Source organism: Bombus vosnesenskii, unplaced genomic scaffold (assembly GCF_011952255.1).
Source record: "Bombus vosnesenskii isolate JDL3184/JDL3185 unplaced genomic scaffold, Bvos_JDL3184-5_v1.1 scf7180000016261, whole genome shotgun sequence".
Lineage (NCBI taxonomy): Eukaryota > Metazoa > Arthropoda > Insecta > Hymenoptera > Apidae > Bombus > Bombus vosnesenskii.
This window is the reverse complement of record NW_022884330.1, coordinates 1,234,999-1,256,057: the sequence shown is the minus strand read 5'-3', so window position 1 is coordinate 1,256,057 and position 21,059 is coordinate 1,234,999. Positions and strand designations below refer to the sequence as shown.

The 21,059-nt window shown below is 35.2% G+C and overlaps 2 protein-coding genes across 5 annotated transcripts in view; both read left to right on the top strand.

The window, feature by feature from the left end:
- The first annotated feature begins 1,276 nt into the window (after positions 1–1,276).
- LOC117241803 (fatty-acid amide hydrolase 2-like) lies at positions 1,277–14,551 on the top strand. Of its 4 annotated transcripts, none has more exons than XM_033507942.1 (11): positions 1,277–1,489; positions 8,417–8,596; positions 9,435–9,654; positions 10,678–10,895; positions 11,345–11,456; positions 11,606–11,763; positions 12,226–12,363; positions 12,604–12,696; positions 12,895–13,062; positions 13,578–13,760; positions 13,874–14,551. In XM_033507942.1, the coding sequence occupies exons 1-11, from the start codon at positions 1,487–1,489 to the stop codon at positions 13,979–13,981; spliced, it is 1,581 nt and encodes a 526-aa protein (XP_033363833.1). In that variant the 5' UTR covers positions 1,277–1,486; the 3' UTR covers positions 13,982–14,551. The 4 variants fall into 4 exon arrangements, with proteins under 4 accessions (XP_033363833.1, XP_033363834.1, XP_033363835.1 ...); XM_033507943.1 differs by lacking the exon at positions 1,277–1,489 and adding an exon at positions 1,680–1,794; XM_033507944.1 differs by lacking the exon at positions 1,277–1,489 and adding an exon at positions 5,407–5,501.
- A 262-nt stretch (positions 14,552–14,813) lies between these two features.
- LOC117241719 (fatty-acid amide hydrolase 2-B-like) overlaps positions 14,814–21,059 on the top strand; it is an 8,443-nt gene continuing 2,197 nt past the window's right edge. The window contains exons 1-3 of the mRNA XM_033507751.1: positions 14,814–14,998; positions 19,295–19,473; positions 20,276–20,501. Of these exons, the coding sequence (XP_033363642.1) occupies positions 19,300–19,473; positions 20,276–20,501 (400 nt within the window). The 5' untranslated portion in view covers positions 14,814–14,998; positions 19,295–19,299. The remainder of the gene's footprint in view (positions 14,999–19,294; positions 19,474–20,275; positions 20,502–21,059) is intronic.

Below are 21,059 nucleotides of genomic sequence, written 5' to 3'. Positions count from 1 at the left end.
CGATTGATTTTTATTAAGTTTATAAGAGGATTAATTCGGATATTAACTGTAAGACAAGTTTGTCATTATGATTGATAGTTGAATAAAAATTGTTTGTTCCTTCAAAACTAAGTGCGAAGAGCTTTCAGGAATACCGATTGTTTATTCGTTTTTTTAACGACGCTAGTGATATATCTGTGCAATGTAAATAATATTTTTTTCAAATAAACGAAAGCTCACGCGTAACCGTAAACATAGGACCATCATTTCTTACGAAAACCTTTGTTCCTTTTTCTCTTCCTATTATTTCGAAATTGAAATTCCTACACCTCACCTTTCACTTTTGTATTTAATTTACCAACTCACTGAATATTTTCCATAAGGAGACTCGAAACTGATACAGAAACATGTATATAAATTACATTATCTTTAATTCTAAGAAATAAGATAAATTCTTATATTTTAATTTTAATAAACAAGATTTAATAAATTTCATAATCGAGATTGCAAATATTTTTGAAATATTCTCAGAACTTTAATTAAACATCTCAATTTACTTTTAGATAGCTTCCTAACACGTGACTGAATTTGCGAAATCTTGGCGCGCGGTTTTCACGCTCGCATGGCCTAGCGAAACAGAAAGTTTCGCATTTAATGAAACGCTTGGTTGTTCCTTCGAACAACGCTGGAATTACAATCGTCTAGAATTCTCAAGGCGTGTCCCAAGCGTAAATTTTACAGTATAAAGACCAGAGAACGACGAACGACACGTTAATTATTTCGAGTCGAAGAATGTACGTAACAAGAATATAGCTGCTAATTTATGCTAATTCACTATTCACACCGATGCTCAAAGTTATTGAGGAAACGAAGAAAACGAAGAATTTCACTACCTGTTATCATATGGAATCTCTTGTTACGTTAAACCATTTGCGAAATTCGATTTGAACATGCCAATGAGCAAAATTACCTGGATATTTTGCGCCTCCTTCTCTCGTCCAACATTGTTCACGATTTATCTCATCGCTGTTCGTATCTGATAGGAAAATGGCATCACAATGGTAATCAATGTAGTAGTAATATCGCGTCCAGCACAGGATTAAGGTCAACCACGTGTCGTTTAAATGGTATGACAAATTAAAATTAATGAGAAGGCAAGAAGAACCATAAAAATCGTATGCGATGATATATATTGAACGATAAAATTTAAATGAATCGATATGAAAATGGTCGAATGATTTATCGCAACGTGATGGCAAGTGTCTGGACAGCAGTGGAAATCTGAATCTTCAGAGGTCGGACGAGGACAAAGGAAAGCAAGTGATACTTAGGAGGAATTCGGCCGCCCCACTCGTAACAACTACGAAAACCGTTTTCTTTTTGTACTCGAGTGCCGTGGCGATCTCGAATTAGTCTTGCAACTGCCGTTTATCGTATTCGGTCTCCGTTAAATTCTTGTTGCATCGTGCATCAATGCCACCACGTGGAACGCTTTACTATCTTCAATATGGTAATCAGAAAACATTTTTAATCGGTAGAAAGAGTACTACCATGTCAACAGAATAACGCATAAATAAAATCTCATTATCATATTTAAAAAAATATTTAAGCGCTTTCTGACAACTGTAGAATAGAAATTCCGAAACCTGTTATGTTTATGAGTTTCATTAATTCTAACATCAATCGTTCAAATTTACGCGTTTCGAGTTTCGAGAGAAATACAGCGACGAGTACATGTACCCGAACTGTTACTCGAGACGAAGCTCCGAGGATCGTTCTCTCTGTGTGTACAGTGCTTCGAAATAACAAGGATTCGTAAGTTTCATACGACAGAGGAAAAATAGAATAAGATTGTTTATAATTCTTTTGGCTCGTTTCTCTTTCTCACAATTTTTCCGCGCGTTTCTACTTTTTCACGCGATTCCGTGACGAAAAATGACAGGTTGAAGAACGACGATGAAGAGAAACAAGTCCCCGTAAATGAGGTTCGAGAAAGCGCTAGACCAACAGACGTTGACACCAACCCAGAATTATATTTATATCGATATAGTTGAGAATAAAGAATTTTCATTGCTAGGAGTTTCGTGGAAGTTAGAGAGAACGTTAGATTTCTAAGCGCTATTTTTGTTTGAGGCGAGTTTCAGGGCTTACGAATACGTAGATCGACTTCCTCCACCTTCGTAGATTTTTGATTCAACACTATTTTCAAGTAAAGGAATTCTAAACTGATCTGTTCTTAAATTGTTCGGGTAATGCAACGCATAGAGATTCCAAAGTTTTGCTAAGTCAGTGAAGCTCGATGTCACGTCGATCATTGCTCGTGCAAGTGATCTTGCGGCTGGTGATTAAAAAAGGCAGATCTCTGTGCTGCATTTGTATTGAATATAATATATCGAATAATCCTGAAATCTTAGAAAAAACTAGCTAGAAGGGTAGAAAAGAAAGAGAAAAAGGTCGAAAAATCAAAATTGACAGATCGAGAAAACAGAGAATAGGAATTGGATTATGGTAACTAGAACTCTGAGGCTAACATACGAGCAAAACTGATTTTTGTGATTATGAAACTGAAGCGAAGCAGCAATTACCGTAATTGAATCTCTGCTGGTAGAACAATGTTTCGAATAACGTGTCATGCAATTAAGTTAATACGTGTTCCATAACGTGTATTCCTCGTAAGAATGTGACCTTATTCCTTAGTCTAGCTTATTATGTTAATCGAGTCATTGATAAAGCGAAACATTTTCATTGGTATTAGCTCAGATTCGTATTAATTGCAGATTGAAATTGACGTCATCAATGTTTATTACGCTGTTTCACCTTATACTACTTACAACATAATCGTGTTTTTATGAAACCATAAATCAGAAAAATGATATCAAAAGTGAAATTAGTAACGCGAAAATGTATGGTTTGCACTATCATTAATGTACAGTTGCCCGTTAGAGTTTCGTTTGTATAACATCAACTACAGTGACGATTCTGTGAGTTTTCATTGAGAATTGAAAATCAGATACGAAACGCGTCGGAAGCGTCGTTCGTCGCGTGATATTCGTGTTCAAACTTCGTTGTCGGCTAAATAACATCGTCTGATCATATACAGAATATTCTCCTGTGAGGATTCGTCGTTACCGTTGCCACGGAAAACACGAGTTTGTGTGTCACGTTTCATTGAAATTTAGATTAATCGAATTAGTTAAATTTTCGGCGATACGACTGAAATGAATTGGATACAATTATTTGTTATTTAGCTTTATGGATATAAATATAATCTGTAATCGAATGAAATTTAATCGACTATGACAGAATAAGGTTTAATCACGAAATTATTACGAGTTCTTCTATCCAACTATTCTCGATGAAAATTATTGACTTTTTCTCTCTTTTTTTTTTTTTTTTAATGTACGAAAATATTCTCTCGCGTGTTAAAAATATTATCTCGATATCCGCTAGCAATTTTGGACGCAATCGATACGATTTACGATTGATCTCCAATTAATCTTGATTATCGATAATAAAATATTGACTAACAAACTACATGGTTAAAATAAGGCCATTTGGAAACTGTTGATGTTCAATTAACAACTCTTATATAACTACTGATTTTTAATGATGTGCGATGAATTATTTGTGATTTTTCACAGATTTTAATCGCGACGTCTCGTATTACACAAATGAGGTAAAATAAGCTACGACTACTTGTCGTACTTACTTGACTTATGACTAGCAATATTTTTGGAATAGATCGAGACGATTGCATCATGATTCAATATTTATTCAATTTCTCGAATGAAAATATCGACAACACACGCGGCACGAAAATACGCGTCAATGTCGAGAAGATAATTTTTTAAATAAATCATTTTTCATATTCATAGATTATTTCCATTTTTCAATTTGCAACAGCGATAGACGCAAACAAATCTATGAATGCCATCGAATAATCTCTGGAGATCATTTCACGTTTGCTCAAAAGAAGATAGAGAATGTCACGTTTGACAAAATTAACACCATTACGGTTTGGCATATAACAAAGTTTTCGGGGAATAAGGATCTTTTTACAAAATTTCGCGACTTCTTGTTTCAAGAAATTTCATGCTCTGTTGCTTAATCTTATTCGGTGTTACGTGGCGCAATAACATGGAAACACTCTGATAAACGTGCTAAAGCAAAGAAAGAGACAGCGAACTGACTTATTTGTTAATTTGTTTAATAATTAATATCGGATTGGCAACTAAGTGATTGCGGGTTTTGTCGTCAGGTGGTAATGACATGACCCGCAATCACTTAGTTGCCACCCCAATAATTACTTCTCGTTTCGTAAATAGCGAAGTTCCATAAACGATAGAGTACACATATCAAAGATCATTTAATCAAAGTGACTCCACGTTTATTTGACAATGTAGAGGACACTTAAAAACGTGTATTATTTTTTTCCACGAAGAATGACGAGAGGATTCAGTCTACGCAAACAAAAGTGTACTCTGTGCAAAAAAAAAAAAAAATAAATATTATGCAATTGTATATTACGTAGGAAATTCATTTCCTTTCATGAAATTTCTCTCGAATCGCGATGGAATCGTGGCAAAGAAAGAAAAGGAAGAGAACAAAAGGAAGAAAGGGAAATGATTCGTCTGAATCGTGCTCAGTATCCAGTAGATTAGGCAAGCCAGACGAAAAAGAGAAGAAGAATTGAGAAACGGCTGTAACTCAGCACGAACACAAACGAGTCACATTGACATCATTTTTTGTTCAAGACGAAGAAAAACAGGACAATGATCATAAAAGCAAGAGGGCGTATCAATTGAATGGATAAATTAATCGTTTGTATAAATTCTAAAAATAAGAATTATCATGAAGCCGCAGACGAATTTATCAGGGATAATATTTTTCTGCGAACGAAGATAATGAGATATCTAGGAGGAAAATTGAAATATCGAAACATACAACAAAGTATATAGAGCCTAGGAATTTGTTTAATTCCACTTTGAATAATAATTAAGGCATGAGTCAATATTCTAATGAATAGGAATAAAATTTCCATTCTATTATAATACCATTAGAACATCTAAAAGCTATTACAACTTATTCGTTAAATAGAAGATTTATTCAAAAAATATCGTCGACGTCAATGCCTGTTGTATAATATTTTGCATGAAATATTATCTTCGTAAAATATTTGCCCATAAACATACGTTTGTTAATGATCATCGAATCATGAAGTACGAAATACTCTCTTAAATACTATACTCTTACTATATTAATCGTGCTCATTGCTACACGTTACATGACATTGATAACATTCGCATTGTTAAATCGGTATCTTCTTTTTCTATTTAGTCACACCAAAAGGTCGCCGAGGGTTTCACAAAACGCCCCACCACGATAGATTTTCGCTTAAGTATGCCACTTGTGCACCAGAACCGTTTAGTCCGAAACTATCAACCGCTATTCTACTTACGACTACTTCGTAATCACGTAACGGTAAAAAGAGAAAGATAACAGGAAAAATAGTGAAAATACAGGTGTGTACCTTCACTATCGTACATTAAACGTTCGCACATTCTAAATTACCGTTGATATAGAAAACGTAGGTACTTCGGATAAAGCTCTTTGATCCAATGTTCGCTGCTGATCTCGCCCAAGGCAAACACATACCTATGGTTAGTAGTTATCAATGAAAGCAATGATTGATATTGATTAGTACGAATAGAAGGGCATAAAATTAAACGAAGTAAATGAAACTGAAAAGTGAATGAGAATCGCTTTTACGGAAGTCACACCTACGTAAGTTAAAGTGGCTTTAAAAGCGTATCTGTCCGACGTTGAGATGTTAGAACGTTCGGAATACGTATGCGTACCTCGATCACGTTCTGAAAGTTTGCACAGATTTTATGAAACGTCAGCTATTTCTTTGATATAAATATGAAGCTCGATCCACGCTGCTGTGTGTCGTGGTGTATTGTTTCAGTTTCAATTTAGCAGAACGTTTCTTTTTCATTCGAGCTACAAGCGAGGAACATCCTTCGTATAATAATGTCGAGGATGTAATAAAAATATCAGTCTTCTTCGACTGGATCGTACCGAGTGTCGAAATACTGCACGCCAGTATATACAATATGTAGGTACAGAATCATAAACGTTAAATTTTACATCGAAATCGAGTGCATATTTGTAATACGCGAGTGTGATCGATAAGAACACAAGTGTTTATTTATTCTTTATATAGAAGTTTGTTTCACGTGTACTTTTTTATTAGCATTTATGAAAATGCATGAACGTTCATTTACATTTTGTGTTTGTCATTTGTATTGCACATTCAAAGTCGACGATTCGCTATGTGCCCGATAATAAATAATCCGATTATAGATAACGTGTTTTCGTTTTAAACAAAAGAAAAAAAATGAATCAGCGAAGCTGAATTTGAAATTGTCAGTTTGAGAATGATATAAAATTTCAGTTTGGAAAACGTGGAAATAAGAACACCGTTAAATCAATTTTTAACGAAGCAGATAGAATATATCCAGCTTCGTCTGAAACCAGAGGAGATCCGGAAAAGATGATCGAGATGCGCTTTGACCGTGGATGTGTCTGATTCGGTGACAACCAAACTAATTATAATAAATCTAATCAGTGAACAATACGAATCAGCAATGACGTAATTTGTCTTTGTGACCACGTATCGTGGAACAGTTATTTCTACGCCAACGATCGGATAATTCGAATTGAAAAACAGGAGGATGAAACTTCTATGGCCATTGATATATCCCAAAAATCTGGTACAGTACAATTTTTTAGTGAATAACGGCGACCTACAACAAGTTTCTACAAACGATTACTCGAAAGAAGAAAACGATCAGTATGATCTCACAGAGCGTAGATAAAAAAGAAAAAAATAAATAAAAAGTGCCTTGTAATTAAGAACATCTCCAAGACAGAATTGTATGAAACAGAATTAACAATCCTGATAAAAATATCTTCTATGTTTTGATATATGTTTTATTGCCTCTTTTGTAAAAAAAATGATCAGCTTCTTATCATTTTCCGTCATTCGTTATATTTTTTTAATATATAACGATTTCTTCTATCGACTTTTGCCCTCATCGTATAATACGAGCCATAATCGAAAACCAACGACTCATTAATGACTAACATAACATCATTTGCAAGTATATATGTGCAAGGTGCATATAGACATTTCCAACGAGTTGGAATTGCGGCCGAGCAAACACGGGACAGCGATTAGGGAAGAATGTTTGCTTAAAGGTTCGCTTTCACGTTCGCCGGGACATGACATTTCCAGAATGTAACGATTTGCATTGATAGTTTTCGAAGTTCGTTAAAAATCCTCGAATGAATGTCGCCGGTAAAAGATATGGTGTATGTAAAATTGAAAAGATCTACTAATGTAAAGAATTACCTAAGACTAATCGAATGTTTAATTACCATTAGCTGCATGCTTAGAATAAGAATGAATAGTTATCAATGAGAAATATTTTGCGCGTAAAATTGAAAAGACTTCGCTGTAAAGAATTACCTAAGCTTAGTCGAATGTTTAATTAGCATTAGGTGAATCTTCAAATTATGTAGAGTTTTCTATGTATTGCATTTTGTGTGTGAAATTAAAAGTATTCCTGTTTTACATTTAACGATCAAAGTCCACTAGACGAGACGAAATTACGATCGAATGAAAGATAGGTTTAATCCAAACTACTTTAATATTTATTACAGATAAATATAAGATAAAATGGGGATCATTATGGAGATCCATTATAGAGATTATCTATAAAGATAAGGATTTATTATGCAGGAATTTATTATGCAAATCTGTCATACATTCATCCAAGTTATGTCATAACATCGCTCCTTTTCTACATTAAAAATCCTCTGTATTTTATAGTCGCTAACAGACGAACGTTTGCTTAAAAAAATGTTCAAGTAGTTTGGCATTAGGCTGTTAATGATTATTACTTTCTATGTCGAACTTTCTCTCGATTATTTGTTTCAAAAGAAACCCTTCGAACGATTCTATACGACGCAAATATAATCGTTCATCGTTGATCGTTAAATTAATTATGCGGTAATCGTACGATACTGTGATCCTTCATCGTACAAATTCCATAAAATTTCGAAGTGAAAATCTAGTTTGAAATGCGACAGAAAATATCTGTATCTGTTGCAGTTCAATATAACGCGTCATTTTATTTAATTATCGTGTCACTAATTTTCATTACCCGCCACACTCATTTAATGTATGAATACCATTAATTGAACTCTCATTATCAGTTTAATGAACTTCCACTGCGAATGTAGATACGGAAATTTTAATTAATGTACGTTTTTCTACGTCTCGTCCTGTATTCTCATAAACTGCGTTAAATTTCGTAATACGTAACATGCAAATGTAGCAACTTAATTTTATGTTTCTTTTTTCCTGTAGGATATGGTAAACCTGGTGATTCAGAGGTTGCTAAAGTACCTTGTGTTTATGCTATGCTGTATCGTGACGCCAATTTTAAAACTGCAATATTTTAAGAAGCGGAAACGAATACCAGCGATCAAGAATCAGCTGTTGTTGATTTCAGCGACAGAAATTGCGCGACAGATTCGCAAGAAAATGGTGAGGACACGATAACGGCTCAACCGATGAATACAAATTGATTTCTCCTCGATCGCTAATAGTTTGATCTCGATAATTTAATTATCGAGCTTTCTAATTCATTTTCTAATTCGGTTTTCATCGATAATAAATTATATCGTTTTCATATTCAAATTTATGAAACAATTTCTAATTGCACCTTCGGAGACATTTTTTTTTTCGTCAAATAAATTTAAAATCTTTTTTCCGATGCACAAAAATCTTCTTCGAGATTAAGCCGGAAGTGGATGAACGAAAGAATAATTACGATCTTATCTCTAACGATTCGCAAACGATTAAAAATATCGGCTCTAGCGTGGTAACTGCAAGATATTCAGCTTCAAGATATTTTACGTGTTTCTCAGGTCGCTGAAGCCGAAAATTATAGTCGTTTTTCACTTAATAAGGCGTGAAAAATTTCGGTCCGTATGTTGTACCTTTTTTCAAATTTGCTACTCTTCCACTACTCTATGATTCTGTGCGCATTTGACTCGCGACTATCGGATTAGGATCGAGTTATTTTTTATCTTTTCCCGCGATCGTACAAAGTGCTATAAACGGTAAAAATAAAACGGAAAAATGGCATTTGCAGCATTGGTATTGGCTGTACCACCGCTTATCTTGCCGCTTATCGCTCTGCACGTTCACGGTCTTATGCGGATTTCTTTCCGGTTAAGACCAAATATTCGTAACGCCGAAGTTTCCGGAACATGTCCAATTTTCGGCTCTAGCGACCTTAAAATGCCCGCGAAAAGACACATTCGCACGAAAAGTTTCGCAGTCCGGATACTATACTTCATGCAAAATATCTCTTTCGTAGATCAGCAGCGAGGAAGTGGTGAGAGCCTATGTGGAGAGATGCAGAGACGTAAATCCTGTGATAAACGCTATCGTGGAGTCGCGTTTCAGCGCAGCCATTCAGGAAGCGCAGGAAGTTGACAAGCTCTTAGCGAGCACCACGAAAACCGAGGAGGAACTTGCTCGTGAGACGCCTTTTCTTGGCGTACCCATAACTGTGAAAGAAAGTTTCGCCGTTGAAGGTTCGTCCAATCTTTTTTAACGGGTCAGATTTTCGTCTAGACGAAGACAATTAATCAGAAGATTGAATCGGATTAATCAGAATAATCGAATACACATTTCACACGGCTTCTTCATCGTCCGCAGCATTTATCGCAAGGGAAACTACAGCTTGTTTTCAAAAACATTCCAAATCCAAATATTTTGAAGCTATTTTCAGTTATATTGTGTCGTGCGCGTAACTTGCCACGTATTTATATAGTACAATCGACGGTCCTAGCTTTAAAGAATTCAAAAAAAAAAAAAAAAAAGAAGAAAGAGAAGGAAATCATTGTTGTAGCTATCGTTCAAAAATGTCCTTAACATCGAAGGTAACAGTTGTCGAAACGAACGAAAGAAATCGTGCGATACTTTTCATTTCAGTCACGCACGGCAACGACTTATTCACTCCCTTCTCTCTGGTGTTTTCTTTTCCTTTTCCTTGAGCAGTCACGATTAAACGGGACAAACAAACATTTACATACAACGATACTGATTGTAAATGGAAGGTGAACTTATTCGAAGCAACGTCGATGATCGTTCGTGTTTCGAATGCGAGGTACGAAAGAGCTCGTAACGCGTGTCTCGTACATTTCCTGTATTCTCGTTTCCATTTTTTGTCTATTAACATATTGTCTATTCATTTTCTCTTTTTCTTCTTCTTTTTTCTTTCCCTTCGTTTAAACCAAAAAGTGCAATTAAAGTTTCATAAAAACATCGTCGACCTCGAGTCGCCTTTAATCGTTCAATCATTAAGCTCATTAATTTTAAGTCGATCGCCGTTGTAGTTACACACTTCGTCGATATTTTTTATCGTATCAAAAAAAGTATATTTATCGCTTTACGATTTACCCATTTCCTAATATAATTTACTACGATGCAATTTAATTGCCCGATAACAAATAGCATCGCGCGCATCGTTGAGAAGTAAATCGCGTTTGCTTGAAAGAACCGATGACTTATTCGATACGAGTAGAATTAAGTTCATCGAATTGATCCTCTGTCAGGAATGTCGCATATGGCCGGCGTGAAGAAAAAATCTCCACAGAAAGCGACTAAAGACGCAGTAGTTGTTAGCATGGTACGCAAGGCTGGCGCTATTGTCCTTCTCGTCAGTAATACTCCCGAGCTATGTCTGAACTGGGAAACTAGCAACAAAGTTACTGGTACTACTAGAAACCCTTATGACACCAGAAAGATACCCGGTGGCTCTTCCGGTGGCGAGGTTTGTATTTATTTAAACTGCATTCGTCTTCTCACAGAATCATTCCAAGAAACCTGCATTATATTTCTGTATGGAAAGCTTCGAGGTCGCTTATCATCAGATCTAACAGACTTCACATCAGACATTACATAAAATGTAATTTTCAAAAATAAAATCGACTCTTCCTCTGTTTTATTTCTACTTCTAGAAAAAGCGAAGAATAATCGAGTTACGATTATAATACAACCTCTTTGCTCCTCTCTTTTTGCTTTCTCTTTGTTTCTTGTTCTTTCTTAGGCGGCATAAGATCACAGTCTGATTTCTAATTTTTCGTCTCCGTCGTTCTCTCCTTCTCATCGTTTTTCATTTATTTTCACGCAGCGTAGGATTATAATTCGCCGAATGAAAATTATTAACGTGGCTTTGCGGTCTCTCCTCCTTTCCCTTCTTCTTTTCTTATTTCTTTTCAGGCAGCACTAATAAGCTCCGCCGCCTCCATCGCGGGCATCGCGTCGGATGTCGCAGGTTCTGCGAGGCTTCCGGCCATGTTCTGCGGTATTTTTGGTCACAGACCCACGTCAGGTAAATCCTGACACTCGGTAAAATATCCATTAACTAAACTCACGATCGTTCTACAAAATCTTCGTCGAATATATATTCCCGTTGATTACATATCGAATCGGGAAGAATGGAAGATAAGAAAATATCATTTTCACTGTATAAATTTGCAGGTCTGATCTCTACAGAGGGCCATAAGCCATATTCTCATGATGAATCATTTACCCTGTACTGTACACCAGGAACGATGGTCAGATACGCCGAGGATTTGTCTCTTATGATGAAGATAATGTGTCAGTCGGAAGAGACGTGGAGGAAGTTCGAGCAGAAGGTTGCTCAACTCTTTATACTACGAAATTTCCGCGCCGTTAAATTCTCAATTCTCTTGTGTCTTTCCGCAAACAATCAAAAACTGCGGTATCGTTTAATTCTCAACCGGTTTCTTCAAATTAATCGCAGAAGATATTTATGGACGTATTATATCACAAGCAATATTATAAAAAGCTTTGTGAGAGATGAACAGTTACAAAGGAACGATCTAAAATTGGACATCGAATAGTTTTAACACGGTTTCGTATTATTCGAGCATGTAACGTAATAACACTTTCATAATATTTCGTTTATAGTATCCACTGCTTTCTTTACGGTAGTTTTATTTAACAGTAGTTAACATTTTTATAAAATATCGCACGAAGTACGTGGGAACTTCGTTTCTCATTTTTCAAGTGTTCGCGTCTCCAGTAAATCTCTGATTATCTTCGCTGAATATTTCCTGGAATTTCTACTGCTGTAGGTATGTTTGAAAGACATGAAATTCTTTTACCTGGAGGACTGCTGCGTGGTAACGGACTCTATAAGCAAAGATGTAAAACAGGCGATGAAGAAGCTGAGGATCCACATCGAAACGACGTACGGTCTCAAAGTAGAAAAGGTATTTTATCGGTTTAAGTGCTCGCACCAAGTACGTGTATGACGAGTTCCGTGAAGAAATAGGCGTTTGAAATTCCATCTATCAACGAATAGTCATTTCGAAATGAATAAATCGCGAAAGAGTATAGGTTCTAAATCTGGTGACTTTCGTGATGATTTCGAAATGATAAAAATGAGATGGTTAACTTTAGTCGAAAACGACGTTTTAACGTAATACGTTTACGAAAATATGTAATTTTAGGCACGGTTACCTGCCATGAAATTTATGCTTAACATGGCATCGCTTATGCTATCGGTGAATCTCGATGACATCAAGGATGATATTAAATGCGCGGTAAGTTACCATTAACACGATCTGCGATTCTATCTGGCGGCGGGGGTCACCGGTGGGTTACATCTTCTTCATTTTTTTTTTTTTACTATTTTAATTTATAAAAATGTAATTTAACGGAAAATAGAACGCGTTGGACGCGTTTAACGTCGCGCTTCCTTGAAAGCTTTCCAATATAACCAGCAAGCAATTATCGCGCAGGGATCGAGTAGATGTCTGCTTGAAGAATTGAAATCCATTTGTGGCATGTCGCAGAATACGCTCTCTGCAATTACATATATCATCATGAAATGGGTATATCATAAATTATCAGAGAGTTATGAACGCGAAGTGTCCGCTAAGAGGGACGAGTTAAAGAAACAATTCGAGGTAAGCAAGTTTCAAGTAAAACAGATGTACTAACAGGCTTGAAATAATTTCCAAGAAATTTCGTGTATCCTTTACGACAATGTCTGATTTCGAGATGCAGCGTTGTTTCTGTTTTCAAGTAACCTTCCACGTTAATTTCTTGAAATAAAAGTTGACCATTTTATATCTAAAAACTAACACTTGTTTGTTGGTGTATTAGCGAACATATTAATGCTTCCTATTAAAAGTAATGTAGCGTTGTTGTATAAATTAGGATAAATGTTACATTGTAGATAGTTTAAGGGGACAGAGCTATCGGTGACGAGAGTCCTTGTAAGGCTGAAGCAAAAAAGGATGTGCATGGGTGTGTGTGTGTGTGCGTTTGCAGCGAGTGATCGCGCGAAGACAAGAGAGTCTTAGCCAGCGAGTATGGTCGAACGTCCCTTTTTACCTAGCAATAAAATAATAGTTCAACTTCCCGTAATAGTCATCCGGTCTATCATTCCTACAGTAAATTATAAACGTTTTTATTGTAGGAGCTACTAGGTGATAACGGCGTACTGATATTCCCAACGTTCGTATCGTCAGCCTATTACTCGAACGAAACCTACCCGAATATCTTCAATTTCATGTATCTGACAGTCGCTAACGTACTAGGAATACCAGCGACACACTGTACAATGGGGCTCAACAAACAGGGTTTACCTGTTGGCCTTCAAGTAAGTAATTTACTCTGTACCTGTGAAATTCAAGCATCGGAGTAATGACATTTCGCATGCACCTTTCTAAGTTCATTGCGTAATGCGTTTTCATCCTTATTTGCCTCATACAGATCATGGCAAACGCGGGCAACGATCATCTTACGATCGCAGTGGCTAAAGAGATCGACAAAGCCTTCGGTGGTTGGCAGCCGCCACCGATGTCCGAGCTGCAAGTTTGATTCTCTCTTTCTGTCTGATCGGACGATAAAGACTTCGATACGAGGATCCATCGCGATAAATCGAGTGTATTCGACGTGATACGATCGGCGAAGAGACTACGATAACGAACGTGTGCTTCTTCGTTCAAACGACGAACAATTGCGATACCTCAAGCGTGAACGAATCTACGATAGAAATTAAGATGTGCAATAAATATAGGCTGTTCTTATGACATGTGGGAAGTGGCTAGTCTGGCCCTACCCTGAAATAGCTTAGGGATAAGTCGAATTTACAATCGTTGGTAAAGATATTATGAATAAATAACGAAATAAAAATTTGACCTTCGATCGTTGGAGAAATTTGCAACAAAGCGAACGAGCTTTGTCCGAAGCTGATTTAATAAATTAGTTTCTCGATTATCACGCGCGCCAGTTTAAAAAGTAATTAAACGTAAACCGTTCAAAAAGCTAATGAACAATCAGAAGAATTGGAGTAAAAAGAATTATATTTCATGACTCTGTACTTACATCCGCAAAAAGATTCAGAGCTATGTAATTGATAGTTGATGTAAATAAAATTCATAAAAATGATTTGCATTTATTTTTGTTACGTAAAAATTTCCCTCCTCGTTGCTTTCTTACGTCTAATTGAAGTTGAATAATTCAGTAAAGGAATTAAATTATTCATAGATCAATTTACATAACTTAGTGAACAACGATAAAATTGCACCATTTCCATTTAAGAGCTTATGACAGACGGCAAAAAACGTCTTCAAGAACAGCTGAGAGTGTGCTTGAGTGTAACACGGACACAGCAGCTATCAGAAGAGCATTAAAAGTCGATCGAAGTCGGTCAGTTCACTGCGAACGATTCATTCATTGATAATCGTAAAGTAAAGAACTTTAAGAATGACGTATTCATAGAGTGTTATTTAACGATAAAGAAAGTGAGAATCTTGTTTTATTCGAATTTGTGTCAAAGTTTGTGTCAAAGTATTTTCCATAGATACCGATCTTCATTTGGCAGAAGGAAACAAGGTAAGTTCTACTAAAACTGAAAATTTTCTCGGATATTGAGAAATTCTATTAATCGCACAATTAGGAATTTTATCTCGATGAAAAGCGAAGACTACGTCTATTTTTTTCAATTGAACAGCACATCTTTTTACGCACCATCCCATGGATTTTTTAATCCTCCACAAAAAAGTATTAAGGTACTTGAGGTAAAAAATGATTATTTTTCAATTAATCATTTTTCGATCCCAAGTACTTCGAATACCTTTTTCGTAGAGAATTCAAAAATCCATCGAATAGTATATAAAAGGATGTATCGTTTAATTTAGGAAATTAGAGTGACCTTGTGACGAGCGAAAAAATGATTATGTGCATATTGATCATGAATTACGTATTTAAACTGCTATTATATTCTCCTAAAGTTTACTGGATATTTCACTTATCCGATTGCCCCTTTTAGAAAATAACCTGATGCAACGATATACAGAACGTTAATTAGTTTAAGATACATCCGTAACCAAGATTTCGGCAATAAGTTGAAAAAATTTAAGGGGTGATTCTTGAAGCTAAAATAAGATGAAAATCAAGAATAAAAAATTGCATCTTCGACTTTGCTTCTCAGTTATAAATAATTAAAAATTAGCTGAAATATCCCTATGCGCAAGCAAACCTTCTTACACGAACGAAAGTGGGTCAGCTGAAACAGCGGCGTGCACAAGAATCCACAACATGCATAAGTCGTAAACAAGAAGATTATGACATTTGAAAACGTAAAGCATTCTGTGCGACCTTTTGCAAGAAAAATCGTAGATTAAGCATTATACCTGCCTATTCGTTTCATAACAGCATATCGAAAACCGCCTCATGGACTTTTTGTGTACAGAGGTTTAACGTTTCCTCTGATGCTTCGCTCGCATAAATAATTGTCTGGACTGTGTAAACAAATGTCTAGACTGTTTACAAAAATATCGCAACAAAAATAGCAATCGTTTAATAGCAAAAATAGCAAGCAAAGTACACGATAAGCACGATATATACAGTGCGCATTGTACACGCTGTACGTCCAAATTGTTCGCGTTGGAACTAGATGAAAAAGATTGAAAAAAAAAAAAAAATAGCAAAGAATACAAAAATACAGTAAATTAAAGAGTTCAAAGAACTAAAGATGAAAAGGCTCAAACAAATCATACAACGGAGTAACGTAAACCTATAATAAATCGCTATATAACATAACGCTAATAAAAAAAGAAAGAAGAAATTGACCTCCATATGATGTTTACGCGTCTATCTGCCAAAACTATTTACTATTTACTTCAAATTATATACCTTTGAATGGCTGCGTATTTGGCCTGACACGTTATTCCCTGTCACTAATAACAATTACAGTTACAACATAACGAGTGTTTTAAGTTTGTTTTAACTTTGGCTATATCGTCCGTTTATAATAATCTGTTAAGAGTAATAAAAACAGATATGCCATTCATATTTCATTTAACAAAGGTTATCAATGTTTAAGACGAAAGGATGGAATATAGAGAGAAAAATTTCCTGAACGTAACTGTCCATCACGTTATACCGATAAAAATGTAACTAATAATTATCACGAAGCTAATTACGTCGTATACGTGTTATTTATTGTCACAATTAAACGATGAAAGCCGTTACATAGGAGATGAATAAAAGAATTATTAAGCATACTGATAACGAATATTCACGTGTTAGTCTAAAGTTCGAACCCCACTGTCTGGTCATGTTCGAGAACACTGTTTGCAAATATGTTCATTCGATGGGGACCGACCTGTAGGTTAACGCACGAATATTCGTTATCAGTATCCTTAATAATTTATTTCCTTTCTAGAGTACTTGTATCAAATAATATTAATAATATTATTCAATATAAGAAAAATAATATGAGAAAATAATATTTCTGAAACAAGCATGATACGAACGAGAAAATGTTTCAACCATGTCATTTATTTCTTCACCGGAGTCTTCACGGAAGAGATTTAAAAAATCGCGTGGATTTTTCGCAGTAGGATAGATTTTTCACAACGATACGAGAATAATAGATCATCTTGTGAAAGAATCTTCTTTCATATAGAAAATAAATTGATTAATAAAATATTCAAATAAAAAATATTGAAACACATCGAAGAAATATACTGAATCTGGGAAAAGACGAAACTTTATCGTATTTTCCTTACGAGTTTATTACTTACGAACCAAAAGCTCGAAGCTCATTATCGGATATCACGTAACAGATACATAGGTGCCACGTACAGGGAAAATGAAGAAACGCGGAAGTCAAAGATTGTGTGCACATTCACTGCAACGAGAAAAAGTATTTCTAAGAAAACCGTAAAAACTGCATACATTTCTGGTGATTTATGTTGCAATAAACACTGTACTGTATTTCAATGTTGCTATGTTCTTCCTTCACGGGCAAATACTGCTAAATCTCGAATAAATTGATTGTATGCACAGAGTGTATAAAAAGTAAGTGTAAAAGACACCGATTTGCGTTTTTATATCTCTGGATCGATGGAGATTTGTAATAAAGAGAAGCTCATGTAAAATTCATCTTGATCGTGATTTTTTATGTTTTTTATCGCAATATATCTCACTTGTCGCGAGAAACGGAAGCTTGAAAGGAACTACAAGTAGCAAACACCTCTCCTAGGAAAAAAATGTCGAAGTTTTAATAATTCTTCGACTGATTTTATTCAAGACGTGTTTTTGTAGCAACATGTTTATCTACGTGTAGTACGCAAATGCTTCGGATCCATTATTATATATGTATATGTGTATCTCATATCTTCCTTTCTCTCTTCCCTTTTTTCTTCTTCTCTACTTTCTGCTTATTTAAGCAGTCCCGATCTCGCATTTCTAGTTTTGCTAAGTTCTTGCTCAAGATTACGTAGTGATGTTGTATTTTGTATCGTAAAAGCCACATTCGATCGGATGCTGTAATTGTTTGACGGATGCAATCCGTTTGTTTGAACAATAAACAATTTCTTCATCGAGTCTCCTAAACAGAGGGACCGCACGTGAAGAGCAGGTGTGCATTCTATCCACGGTAATCCAAACTTTTCATTCAAACATTGTCGTACCGATCGGCTATGACGAGGCGGAGTGCCATCGTGCATAAAATCGATGAAGCGAAGACTATGTCATAGTGTACAGTAATCTGTCACGTAAGTCGTTTAGGAAATGCGAGCGTAAAAATCGCAAACGTGTTGCAGTTGTCATCTTTGTAGACAAAAATATGGCCCAATAATTCCTGTCCATACGTCCATAATTTTTCGATCAAACATTTAGGAGCTCGCGATATTATATATTTCTTCTTTCTTGTCTCCCTCTGTTCAAGTAATATTATTAATGAAATTTCACGAATCATAAGTGAGAAATTATTAGAGCCAGTAAATTCCCTGCTATGGTCGAAACAATTTTAATAATACGACCAGCGAGTAAATTTGTAAGTAAAATTTACAGGCTAAGAATCGTTTGACTCTCTTACGTAAATCATGAAATTATAGAAGAATAGTCTATAAAACACGAGCTTCCCACGAAGATGTAAATCGCGTGTCAAATATGTCTGATAAATCAGACATGTCATTGTTGATTTAAAAAAATAATTATCTGGTTTGAAATATGCAACGCGAAGCGGAAGTAACCCTGGCATATATTTAAAAATTCCACAAAAAGAGATTAATTCAACCTACAACGTACACCTTATGATATTATTCATTGAATATTTATTAATTTTTTTAAATGCGAGAAATCAATAGAGTATGAAAAACTAGCAAATTAATCGTCACATGTGTGTCAAATAAGAGAGATTTAAACGTGCATGTTTGTTATTAATGGGCATATGTCCTAATAAAAAATGCGTTTATCTGAACTTCTCAGCCGACAAACAGCTTATGTAATTAGAATTTATATAAGAGCGCAATAACATTGGGTTGGCAATTAAGTGATTGCAGATTTTGTCAATACCGGCTATTGACAAAACCCGCAATCACTTAGTTGCCAACCCAACACATATTCTCGTTTATACAAAGTGCAGTCGCATAACACGTACAAGCGGGCATGGAATGATCCCTTATGAGAAAATAAGAACAAAATATGGGATAAAATTTGTTCATTTAAGATTTAGTTTTAGTAAAATTTAGTAAATTTATCAAGTATAATTGAATGTGGCTAATTACGGACATGTATTGTACCATAGTACAATCGAATACTATAAAAAATCATTCCATCCCTTTAATTATCCTAGCAAGCTTAAAACAGCAGCTTAATAAATAATGTTTCCTATTGCAGGAAAGATGATAGAGCCGTTCATCAACCTAATAATAATTTTGGTACAAGCGATAGGCAGCATTCATCGTCTTGTACTCATGGTTATTCATTGGAAGAAAAAGCCGAGTATACCTCCAATTAAAAATCCACTGTTAAAATTAAGCGCAACCACGCTAGCCAGCAAGATCAGAAACAGAAAAGTAAGGAACTTACTAAAAATGATTTCGTTCTGATCAATTCATACACAACTTCATTTTTATTCTAATCATTTCTTCGTTTTTTATTTGCTCTTTGCACTCATTATCATCGGATTAATAAATTAAATTATCTTTATTGAAATTAAAATCTCCTCTGATATTTCCACTTGAACTTTGTTATTGAGTACGTTCAAGTTTCTTATCGTCAGGTAAACAGAACATTTGATTAAAAGCGCCTAAATGAAGTAATTTAAATGTGCCTTGTTCTTCACCTTTTACTTTGTCTGTTTTCTGACGAAAAGAACCCGTGGATTTCGTTTTACGTTTCCCCGACTTTCAGATAAATCCCCCACGATTCGAAGAAATAATTTATCCCGATACCATAAATACTTGAATTTTCTCGAATACTCTGGAAAATAAAATTATAGGATCTGAGTGAAAGAGATAATGATACAAAGAATGCCCGTTACATAAAATAGAGTCACAAGTAAACTCTTTATACTATCATAGTACTGTAAGTATCTTGATATCGTCGAACTTTTTATAGAATCATAGAATTGTAAGTAAAAGAACAAAATATTAGCGAGAAAGATACCAAACAAATTTTCAGTGTTTCCTCTCATAAAATTAATGCAAATATAATATAAATTAATTGAAAAAGACAATATATAAAATAACATAAATTAATCGAGAGAAAGAAAAGATAAAACGGAATTACGCGTGAGATGTTGCGTTTGTGAAACGTTTGGCCCTTGATAGTTGAAATACGTCACAACTTTTGTAATTTCTTTTTATTGGAAAACAGCTCAGTAGTCAGACAATAGTGGAAGCATATATCGAGCGTATTAAAGAAGTGAATCCATTCATAAACGCAGTAATAGAAGATCGATTCGAAGCTGCTCTAGAGGAATCAAAGATATGTGACGCCAAACTGAAGAGCGGTGACTTAGCCATGACTGCCGAGCAGCTGGAAAGGAATAAGCCTCTTTATGGTGTGCCGATATCTATCAAGGAATCGTGCGCGGTTAAAGGTAACAATTTTTCTTGACCATTTGACGAAACTTGATCGAAACATTGCTTCACGGATATTTTATTCCAATGTTCGTTTTACGAGTCGAAATTCATCAACAGAATTTTAATTAAGATAAATTAAGTAACTTTTACGATACACAAATCGAGGTCGAAGTATTATTCTCATTGCCATAAATATCCTTCTCTTCTTTTCCCACCATTCCCTTTTTCTGTTCAACGAAATTTTATGAAATTGAACGTGAACATGTAGAAGTCGTCGTTGATATACGCGCGATGTCTTAAGATATTAACAATCCTTATGTTCCTTGAAACGAAAGCAAGATTGGGGCGTAAAAATTCGAAGTTACGAATTCTGAAATGTCTTACGAAGCCCAGCGAACAAAATTTAAAAATATTCTCTTTTCCTATTTTCTTTAATACTCCATCGATCCTTTCGATCCATCTTCGTATTGATACTGTTTGTATTTTAAACACTGTCGGACGACCAAATTCTTACATAAGAATTTCTTAAACTGTAGACCCTCGCTACTGTGAAAGTAATAATAAATTATAATATA

Bases quoted from the DNA above. Each gene is read 5' to 3' on its own strand.
- LOC117241803 (XM_033507941.1), top strand. From the start codon at position 6,717: ATGAAACTTCTATGGCCATTGATATATCCCAAAAATCTG. The intron at 10,896-11,344 runs GTTTGTATTTAT...ATTTCTTTTCAG, and splicing joins GTGGCTCTTCCGGTGGCGAG to GCAGCACTAATAAGCTCCGC. The intron at 11,457-11,605 runs GTAAATCCTGAC...ATAAATTTGCAG, and splicing joins TGGTCACAGACCCACGTCAG to GTCTGATCTCTACAGAGGGC.